General features: G+C 44.5%; 1 protein-coding gene across 2 annotated transcripts in view; it reads right to left on the bottom strand.

Annotated features, from left to right (window-relative positions):
• Positions 1-7,710, bottom strand: part of GRIK2 (glutamate receptor, ionotropic, kainate 2) — a 354,035-nt gene extending 346,325 nt beyond the window's left edge. Inside the window, exon 1 of one of the 2 annotated variants that reach the window (XM_014964600.1) lies at positions 7,515-7,710. In XM_014964600.1, coding sequence (XP_014820086.1) covers positions 7,515-7,629 — 115 coding nt within the window. In that variant the 5' untranslated portion in view covers positions 7,630-7,710. The remainder of the gene's footprint in view (positions 1-7,514) is intronic. The other variant, XM_014964601.1, reaches the window with a different exon arrangement.
• Positions 7,711-10,367: the final 2,657 nt, after the last annotated feature.

Here is a 10,367-nt window from a genome sequence, read left to right on the forward strand (position 1 = left end):
GGGTTTAATATTTTTCCTAGAACTTTTTTTTTTTTTTTTTTTTTTTTTTTTTTTTTTTTTTTCACAAAAAAAAAAAAAAAAAAAAAAAAAAAAAAAAAGAGAGAGGGAATGAGGAAAGAGATTAAATAATTCAAGGTGTAAAAATTTGGAAAAAAAAAAATTGTTCTTTCAGAATTGTTTTGTCCTTCCACAAGACACCATTAATTTTTCCATTCGTCTGTAAAAATGCAGCATGGATCATTTGGTACTTTAAGATTTAGGTACGCACCTAGAAATTGGATAGAGTGTTTAAATAATTAGGAAACATCAGAGACACCCAGTAAAATACTAAGACAGAAGAAAAGAAGAGAAAAAAAACACATCATACATTGAATTTAAAAACTCGAGTCTCCTGAACAACAGTTACTGACAGCACAGCAAGTCAGCTCTCCCTGGACTTCTCTTCTGTCAGTGTTACCAACTCTAATACAAGAATTAGTGACTCTAACAATCGGGGGGGTTTTTCATGCTGAAAGATTGACAGACATTTTCAACATTTCTAGTTCAACTGACTTTGAAATCAAGACAACCATTTTATTGAAAAATGAGTTTTTAAAGAGTTTGGGAGTGGAAATACAAATAAAATAAAATAGGAGTCCAGCTGATGTGAATGAATGTATTTCCCCAAATATAAAGATTAAATTATGTAAGAGCCATAAATGAATTAACCTTTTGATGCATTGATAACAAAACATTGTTATCTAAGGACAAACATTGTTATCTAAGGAGTACAGTGTAGTTGTGCTTTAAAATACCCCTGCTGTAGACACCAGACACAATACTAGCAAATAACCTGTTTTTCTATAGCCCAGGCAGAAACACCTAGAAATTGAAACACTAAAAAATATAACCTCTAAAAATGCATATTTAATTTGAAAGATAAATCAAACAAAGCCACCGAACACATTCCTAGATGAGTTACTCTATTTCAATAGCAGTTTGGAAAGACTACACAAGAATGATGAAACCTGAATCCAAGCTGATCCAAATCACTTGCAAATTTTGAGCCAATTGTATCATTGCAGGACATCTAAAAAGAGCAGTTTTCAGCACTGCAGCCATGGGGCACTTCTAATCTTTGCCCAAAGGAGAGGGGGGTGGGGAGACAAAACAAACAGAAAAACCTTTGTGGTTTTAATTGTTAAGAATTACTTTTAAAATGAAATTTAGAATACGTTTTTTAACTCCTGTTTACTGTTTTAAATAGTATTACAATGCCATCTAGTTTATCCAAAGCTGGCTGAGCTCCAGTAATTGGAATAATGACGGTGACATGTTTGTTCTGTACTCTTTACACTACTGCAAGCTGTGGCTGTTTAAACTGAAGGCACTATATAAACCCAAGACTATTATTACTGTATAATAAAGGAGCCCAAAGACTCGGGAAGGAAAAGCACAAAATTATAAGTATTAATATGATAGTGGTATTTGATTATCCATATTCCAATTCAGATATGACAACATAATGAGATTATATTATCATACTGCTTAATCTAATCTTCCAACATACATTACAGCATAACATTATGAAAAGCTGATTCGGGAAACATTTATTTGCCTTGCGGATTGGGGAGTATGGAAATAAGACACCTTCTAGTTTCTCTTTTGCATTATTGACAGAACTTCTAGTAATTGTTCCTCTGGAAGAGATTAAAGAGGGTGAAGGTGAAAACTTAGAAACAGACAAGGTAAATAAATTAAGTAGGGGACAAAGACCTGCTATTATTTGCAATGACTACAAAATTTTTGGTTTAATTTTTTTCTAAATCGAGGGGATTTACTCTTGTATAAAATAGAATTTAAAAAAAAAAAAAATCTCTAATATGTGAGTTTAGAAAAATCTCTTTTTCTCTGGTTTCTTATCTCTGGTGACAGAAACCATTTCATTCAGCGACCACATTTAAATGGAAGGTATTACTTGAACTTTGCATCACTTCAAAAGACAAGTAGCAGTCAGTAAAAAGCGAGTTATACTTCTCGGCATCCAGTCTATCGGACAATGGTGTGAAAATCCTTTTACAAGGCTGTTGGCGTTGCAAACACTGGGTGAAAGGATCTGGGGATATTCCAGAAAGCCCACACGGAGGAAAGCTTTCTTAACCTACATTAAATCTTGATAATGCAATAATGAGTCTTTTAAAAGGATAATTCTAATTCCCCTATCTAGTGCAATAAAGACTGTATACAGCTAATCTGCTTTGCCCTTTCAATTAAACTCGTCCAGGACGTTCTATGTAGTCAGCACCCTGAATGAGTCATTAAAATTCTCGTTCTGTAAGAGTTGTGTGCAGCGCACCGTTGTTTCTAAATTCCATTAAATCCAAATGGTCTTTATCGCCCCATGACCACTGTGACTTCAATCAGCCAATTTAATTACCTTACAAAATTGTCAGCAGAGGCAGCAAAGAAAAACAGGAAGGGCTGTGACGTTATCAAATTGAAATCTTCCTCTGTGCTGTTTAATCTAGACCAGTCAATAACAATGCTTCTCACCTCCGGGCTGCCTTCCCGAGGCTCTTAACCTTACTCTTCTTTCAAAGATTTCTGTTGTTGTTTATAAGACTGATTCTGAACTCCTCTCGGTGAAGATGTTAACACATATTGAAAGCTTCTTGTCCTTGGCAGTAAAATTTTCAGTGGCTCTAAATACTGGAATCACCAAGCCCCGGACCTCTGAAGGTTGCCACAAGTGTTTATTTTGCAGATTTTCATCGCCCTCTTGATCCCTCCATCCCCACTAAAACCAGATACGTACATTTTCTCGTTTCTCTCTTAAACACAGGCAGAAAGGTTACCTCCTTCCTCTTAAAAGGGTGCCAGCGTGAAATTCCAAGGAAATAAAGTGCACATCCAGGAGAGCTAACGCAGGTCCAGCCTAGCAAAACTCTACATGATTAACCAGCAGCTCTTTTTCACTTGAACTGTTGCCTCAAACCCTTTTGCACAGAGCTAGCTCTCACTGCTCTTCCATGATTTTTTGCTGTTTTTAAATGCTACTATGTTAAAATGGTCACCTGAAACCCAGAAACGAGCGGCTCGACACTCACTGGCAAGTGCACAAGCAGCGGACGCAATGAGCCGGCATCTTCTCTGGTTTTGCCACGCTCGAGCTCGTAAATACAATTCTATGGAGATAAACTCAATCTGTTTGAGCTAAAGGAGCCTGGCCAAGAAGGATGTCAGATGAAACCCATGCTAAATCTTCACGGAGGAAGACTTCAGTGTATAGCGATTCCCCTCTCCGGGTTCCCACAATGGAGTTGAGAAATGAGATTGTTTTTTCTTAAGTCCCAAAGCTGACATGATCATACAGAGGTTTGTTTTGCTATTACTATTATTATTTTATGGAGGATAATAAGAAATCTCTAGGCTTTGTAAGAGCTTGGTGTGGAGGGGGTTTTAGGGGGGAAAAGAAAAAAAAAAAGGACATCAGTAGTAGGAAATGTTTCTGATAAGAGTTCAAAACTCCCCCTTCATTCTTTGAGAAAGGATTCCCATCTCTCTTGGCTTTCTTTTGCCTTTAAGCTAGAAGAAGACACCCCCCTTCCCTTATAACCCGCAACATTCAGCTCCCTTCCTCTGTGTGAAACCAGGCAACTCCAAAGCAACAAGAAGTCGAGACTACGGACATGGGCCTCTACTTTTCTTTACCCTTCTTTTTGAATGCTCTGAAGCGAACAAAGTATCTCACAAAACAGGGAAACATCAGGCCAGTGGCCCCTTGCGGTGGAGGTCTTTAGTCTCTCACCACACTTTCACAAACAATGAGGTACCTGACAGAGAAAATGCAGTAGCCAAAGCGCTTTCACCTTCCAGCCACTGGTCCCTCTCCACACCTTTGCTGTAGGAAAGCCGAACTGCTTGCGGCAGCAGAGACAATGCCCGAAACAGGCAACGTAAATAAAGGAGGGCTTTTTGGAGTGCTCCAGGCTTCAAAGAACTGACGTTCACACCCCAGGTAGATAAGAAAATAAGGGTTTTAAACAGCCCGGCCTCTTACCGCCTTGGGCAAGGGAAGGGGTGGGTTTTTAGAAACGCAGCTGAGCAGTTACTGATGGTTAACAGCTCTTAATGGCTTGTTAATTCGGCCTTGCAGGGCAAAGCGCTGGGATGCCCTCAAGGAGATAAAGGCAGAAGCGAGGGGCTCTAGGGAAAGGTGATGTGGCGGTGTGGCCCCGGGCTGGGCTCTGGATCTGCCGGGCTGGTTGGTGTTTCTGGGGAGCCGCTGCCCCGGCTCTGCTCTCACACAGGAGCAGGGAACGGGGAAGCTGCGAAACGTGATCCCTGCTAACGGAGCGGGTCTGTCGGCGGTCACGTATTTTGGCTTTTGCACGGTGCCAAGCGATAAGGAAAAGGTTTCCATCACACTTAGCGCGGCGGGGAGACAAATACTCGGCTGCTGGTTTTCTCCCTCGTCAAGCTGGGACTTCTCCTTTCATCCGCAGCAATGGTTTAGGGTTGTCCCCGTCTGACACCCCCGGGTACCGTGGGCACAAGCCTCACCCGCAGCGTGTCCCGGGCTCGCTCTCGGGAAGCGAGTCCGAAAGGGCAAGGGAGGGAGCTGGGCCCATGCCCCAAAGCAAGGCGTCATTTAGGGAGGGCTACCCACATGCTACGTTGCCCTACTCCATCAGCAGGCGGCCGGATGCCTGAGGGAGCGCTGCTGGGGAGGGAATTATGCCGTCGCATCAGCCTCTCCGTGTGTCAGCTCCATAAGGCCTGGGGAAAAATATCCCCCCCCCTCCTCCCGCGTTTGACAGATAACCCAGGCGGCTCGACATTCTCAAGCTAAAAGGTAGCTTGAGAGAGAGAGAAAGGACATGCCGGCTAGTCCCAACAATGAGGGAAGCCGTGGGAAGGACAATGCGAATCCATGGTGGTTAATTTGCACAGGAGGAATGAGGGGGCTGGAGCTCTGGCAGGCTCCAAGCTCTCCCCTGTTGCCATAGCGCTGCTGGCTGAGGGAGAAGAGCGGGGGCTGGCAGGCTGCCTTCTGGAGGGGATCTCCTCAGCTCTCGCTTCTCCTCGTGAAGGACTCCACGGGAAGGCACCAGGATCCCGTCCTCCTGGTGGCAAGGACATCCCGAAGGGACAGATAGCAGAGGAACGCGGGGGGAGCGGCGGGGAATTCCCCACTCAAAAACAACCCAAGCTTTTCCACAGCTCACTCCCTCCCCTCCTCCCCGCCGGGCCCTCCCTACCCAGGTGTCAGCCCCTGGGGAAGGAGCAGGTGTTTTTCCGCGGTCAGAGTCACTCCTCACCTGCACTGAGCTAAACCCAGACTCCTTCAAACACAGATGTGCAACAGGCCCGGCCGAGCAGGGTAAAAGTCTTCCTCGCTCTCTTACGTCTAACATTTTTCCATGGTAAAATAAACTAACCAACTGCTCCCTACCTATTTGTAAGCCCCAGAGATGGGTCGGCGACAGTTCTTTTGAAAGACGAGAAAAAGCAGGCGGCGGTTCAGAAGCGGAGTCACACTTCGCTGCTACAAAGAACCGACCGCGGGAGCAGGAGGCAGCCCCTGGGCAGGGAAGTCAGCCCAGAAAACACAGCCCGGCGAGACCCTGGCACTGGTCGCCGGAGTCCCGAGACCCTTCAGTCTCCGGATTACTTATTATTCTAACCATAACCAAACTGCTGCCCCCCAGGGCTATCTCTGCGGGGACACTGGCCTCACAATCCAGAGAGAATGCTAATCCAAAGGAGGAAAGCCCAGCCTCTCGCCAGCGGCGCGGCCGGGAAGATGTTTGTTTACACAGCCACCCTTGAAAGTCATTCCGACTCCTAGAGACCCAACCCCGGTTCGCGGAAGGACAGACAGACAGACACTGCCAGATCACAGGCAGCCCTAGCACTGATTTCACGGCCATGATTATGGATCAGACTGATATAAACGCCGCGATGATATACGGACCCGTTTAGCCATGTCCAAAGAACCAAGCATTCCTGAAGACGGTTGCTAAGAGCAACATGCCTTAAGCACCACCTTTAGACCAGATGGAAGCAGAAAATAAGTACTACTAGGAATTCAGCACACGAGATCCGTGACTTTTTAATCATTACCCACCTTCCCCTCCACATAAAAGTGTGTGCGGGGGGTGGAATTTAAACAAAATCAGATACAAACCACGCCACTACTCCCAGGCGAAGACAAGAGCTTTCAGTGCCCCACAGAAATGGATGTAGCGGCTGCTACAGCGCGAACGCGGGAGCCCCTCGCTCGGTAGGCACGGAGGATGCCTCTTGCCTGGGGAAGCACCTTTGGGCCTGCCCTCCCCGCCGCTCCCGCCAGCGGCTCCCGCGGGGCGCCGCGCTCTACCCGCGGTACCCGGGCGGCTCGGGGGACGCGGGGCTCCCGCTGTGGCTCGCCACGGAGGGCTTCCCCGGCCCGCACAGACCCCCTCGGGCGAGGGGCGAACTTTGGTCTCCGCCCTGCCCTCCCGGACTGCGAAACTTCTGTAGGGAATGCAGGGGCTGCAGTTCCTCCCTCGCTTGGTTTCTTACACACACGTACACCCGCGCTCATACACAGACACAGCTGTTAAGATTAGTTTCGTGGTTCAGCTGGGATAGTCTTTAAACTGGAAAACCTTTTCTCCTTGAAATTTCAGTCTGTTCTGTGACTCGTCTCTTTTTTTTTTTTTTTTTTCCTATGACAGTGTCTCTTTGTCTGCGAGTCGAAAAATACCAATGTCTTTACATGCATCATAGCTGACCTATGTAATACCATAACCATGGCTTATCCCATTTTCCCTATCCTTAATAAGACAGAGATGTGAAACAGCTGTCGAGGTTTGGACTGTTCCCAGCTTTTTTTTTTCTTGTTGGCAGGGTGGAGGGAGGGGCGGGGAGGGGAACGGACTGATACAACTTTCCTCGCGTAGAAAAGCTGTGGTTTTCAAACGTACCGCAAAGGCTCTTTCACGACCACCTTTTAAGACACAAATCACCTCTTCTCTAACCCTAAACGCCACCGAAGTGGCGAGCAACTAGGGAGACGCTTTAAGGGAAATCAACCCAAAGGTCTCAAATCACAGCGTCGCTCTCACAGGGGATGGGCTCGTGGTCCAGAGACGGGCGGCCGAAACTTAACAACTAGTTGACAGATTTTTAACTGACCGAGCACCGCATTAGCCACGCTTGCCACTACTATGGAAACAAAAAAGGTACGTTATGAGGAAGCCACGCAAGCTGCGCGGAGCCTTAGGCAAACGCTTTTGCCAGTCATCTTTCTCTCTATTGTTATTATAATTATCATCATCATCGTGCCGTTACTACGGCTACAATGAGCTGCAGCGACAGGAAAAAACACACAGCGATTCATCCCTCCGGATGCAAAAATCAAGAGGGAGTTCGGTGCCTGAGTCCGGCAGCGTGTCCCAGCTCTCCCCCAACACCCCCTTCTGAGTCAATCCCACGTAGATCGCGTTCAGGCTTAAACGCACAATGAAAAAAAGTGTCGGAAATCTTACCAAATCTTAGCACATGTGTGGTTCCTTGAGAATATCCAATCCACAGTAAGCAAAGAAGGAGTCTAATGGTGCATCTGAAGACTGGATTAGTTAGAATACGGGAAATAATCTTCATGATGTTTCTATGCACACACGCGCTGCCTTACTTCCCCCTTCTAAGCCGTCAGGTTTCCCGGTAGGGTGAGAATGAGGATACGTAAACTGATGGCCCTCAGACACGATCACGGCATGGTCACAGAGAGAGGAGAGACTCTACGCTTCCCAAACCCATTAGCAATCCCTGCATGTTCTTCATTCACTGCGCCAAGGAGCAACCTTCAACTGCAAGGAATGGTGGGACATCCATGTTAGTCGGGGGAAGAATCCTTGAGAAATCCAAACACACACAATGTCCAGCCGAGTAAACCTGGGAGGCGAGAAAGGAGGAAAATCAATAGGTAATCCGGCTCGAGAAACCGCTGAGGTATCGCCACATAGCGAGAGTCAATGAGCACCAGCCGCTTTTACTGGCGAAGCTTTTGCCGTGCTCCCATCCTACTGCACTGCTGCACAGCTCCTGACGCCGAGCCAAGATTAAGTGAGAGAAATTGAGATAGCTCTTCTCTTCTTAAGGCTCCCTGCCAGGCAGCCTTCCCAATTTCTATTATGCAACCGATCCGATCGCCTAGCGTTGTCGGAGGAAAAAAAAAAAAAAAAAAAAAAAAAAAAAACAACAAAAAAAAAACACAGCTCGGTTTTATTTACATGCTTCTAATTATTAGTAGTATTTCAGTTGTTCTGAACAATAGCTATGAGGGTCCGTAGCGGGAGGGAGGGGGCTACAGGGGAGAAGAAGGGAATCGCTCGTGTAAAAATCAATTCATGCATTTTAATAGCTGACTGCCTGGGTCGAAATCACTTAGCTTTGGAGATGTGAAAGAGGAGGCTGACAATAAAGTCATGCAGGTTATCAGAGTAACGTTTAGGCTAATAAATAAATAAATAAATAATAATGATATTTATGTCCACTAAGTGTTACTCACGTTAATGTATGGAACAGGGCAAATGTGATGGCTTGTATACTGACTGTCCTTAGGAACTTGCTCCGGACCCAGAGCTTACAGAGCACCAGCTTTGCTTTTGCAAGGGAAACAGGAATCGGCAGCACTAGCACAGCCTTGTTGAATGCACAACCTGTTTCGCTCAACTTGCTTGAAATCGCAGTGTTGCTTAAAATAAAGGAACTTGGGGATTTACTAGTTTATGTTTTCCACTTTATTATGCCACCTTCTTATTTTGCATTCCGCTTTCCTTTCAAGCTGGTGTTATGGAAATATTGTTGTTCCTCCCTGTACTGAGAGATCTATGTAGTTTGTCATTTTGCAGTCCTCAGTGAGAACAATAGCACTTCCCAGTTTGATAATGGGATACTGAGTTTGTATCTGCAAATGCAGCCACAGACTTTTGTCTTTTGGCCAGGTGTTCCAAAGAAGATAAACTCACTTTGTGGACCACTTCAGATTTTCCTTGGAACTAGAATTAGTTGTGTGCCTGTATCCATTAAAATACGTTGAACCAGGACTGTCAGGCTCTGCAATCCAAGTGAAGCTTTTGCTGAACCTACTTAAGGTTTATTACAAATATTAAAAGATAATTCCCAGTCCCCACCAGCAAAATGAATTCATTTTATTCTACATTCTGCCTACAGACATCTTTTGTCTCCTTTATCTCCCTCCCTGCCTTTTATTACTAAAGAAAATATCACTGAGATACTTCCCCCACAGATACATACAGATGAACGCAGAACAAACCTGACTTTACAGAAATAAATACCGATGAAGCCAAGCTAATGAGAACACTCTGTGGAATCTATCAGAAGCAGGGCATGGCAGAGGTGAGTTTATTCTAAAATAACATGTGTGTACTGTGGACATGTAAATAAGTAACAGCAGCATTTACTTTAGAACCTGTAATGTTGGTGCTCTGTATCCCTAAAAGTGGTAGCAATTCACAGTAACTTTTTTATCATTATGGCTTACTGATTTCCTCTGCACGCATTTACTTAAAACACTGTAAAAAGCTGATGAAAAGAAATGTACATTCTGAGAGGGGATTATTAAACATCATTGATTTTTTTTTCTTTAAGATGGAAGCATAACTGCAGTGTCAAAAATAAGTATCATGAATGGCTAGTTCTGCAGTCTAGCAGGGAATTCAATCAGACGATTTGACTATTGGAGCACTTTAAAAAGAACACCTAGTGTTAAAAGCAAGGATATCTAGCGACTCCTTCAGTTCACACTTAGAATATCTCCCAGGAAAAATGCACAGAGATGATCTTTCTTGTATTTGCTATTTCGTTTATTCTGTTCTACTCGTTCATAATTTGTTTTGGTCCAAACAGAAATAAAACCAACCCGCGTGAACACTTGGAACAGCCTTTTCTTTCCTCCTCTTTGCACTGGTGTTGCTGACATAAAGGACATTAGGCATTTTTAGATACTTTTTAAATTGTGAATGCTCAGAATTAGCTTCCTGTCTAAACTGACTTCTTTTTTTTTTTTTTTTTTAATTTAGTTTTGGTAAGCATATATAATATTCGTCATCAGCTTTAGCATATCAGAAAAGATCTAAACTTTGGGCAAAGTGACTCCTGGTACCATTTTCTGATTTTCTAAGGTCTCTTGGAAAAAAAAAAAAAAAAAATAAATACAGCTACCTGTAATCTAAGCCCAAACTGAGCCCTTAGCTCAGCGAGGCGTTTATACAATAACTGGAATCATAAACCAACTTGCCATTCATTCCTTTTACTCCTAAACGCCCAGCAGCCCCTGGTCGCACGGCAAAGGCTCCAGCTGGTGTTTCGTTCCCCCC

The sequence above is a fragment of the Calidris pugnax genome, unplaced genomic scaffold (genome assembly GCF_001431845.1).
Source record: "Calidris pugnax isolate Ruff unplaced genomic scaffold, ASM143184v1 scaffold219, whole genome shotgun sequence".
NCBI classification, from domain to species: Eukaryota; Metazoa; Chordata; class Aves; order Charadriiformes; family Scolopacidae; genus Calidris; species Calidris pugnax.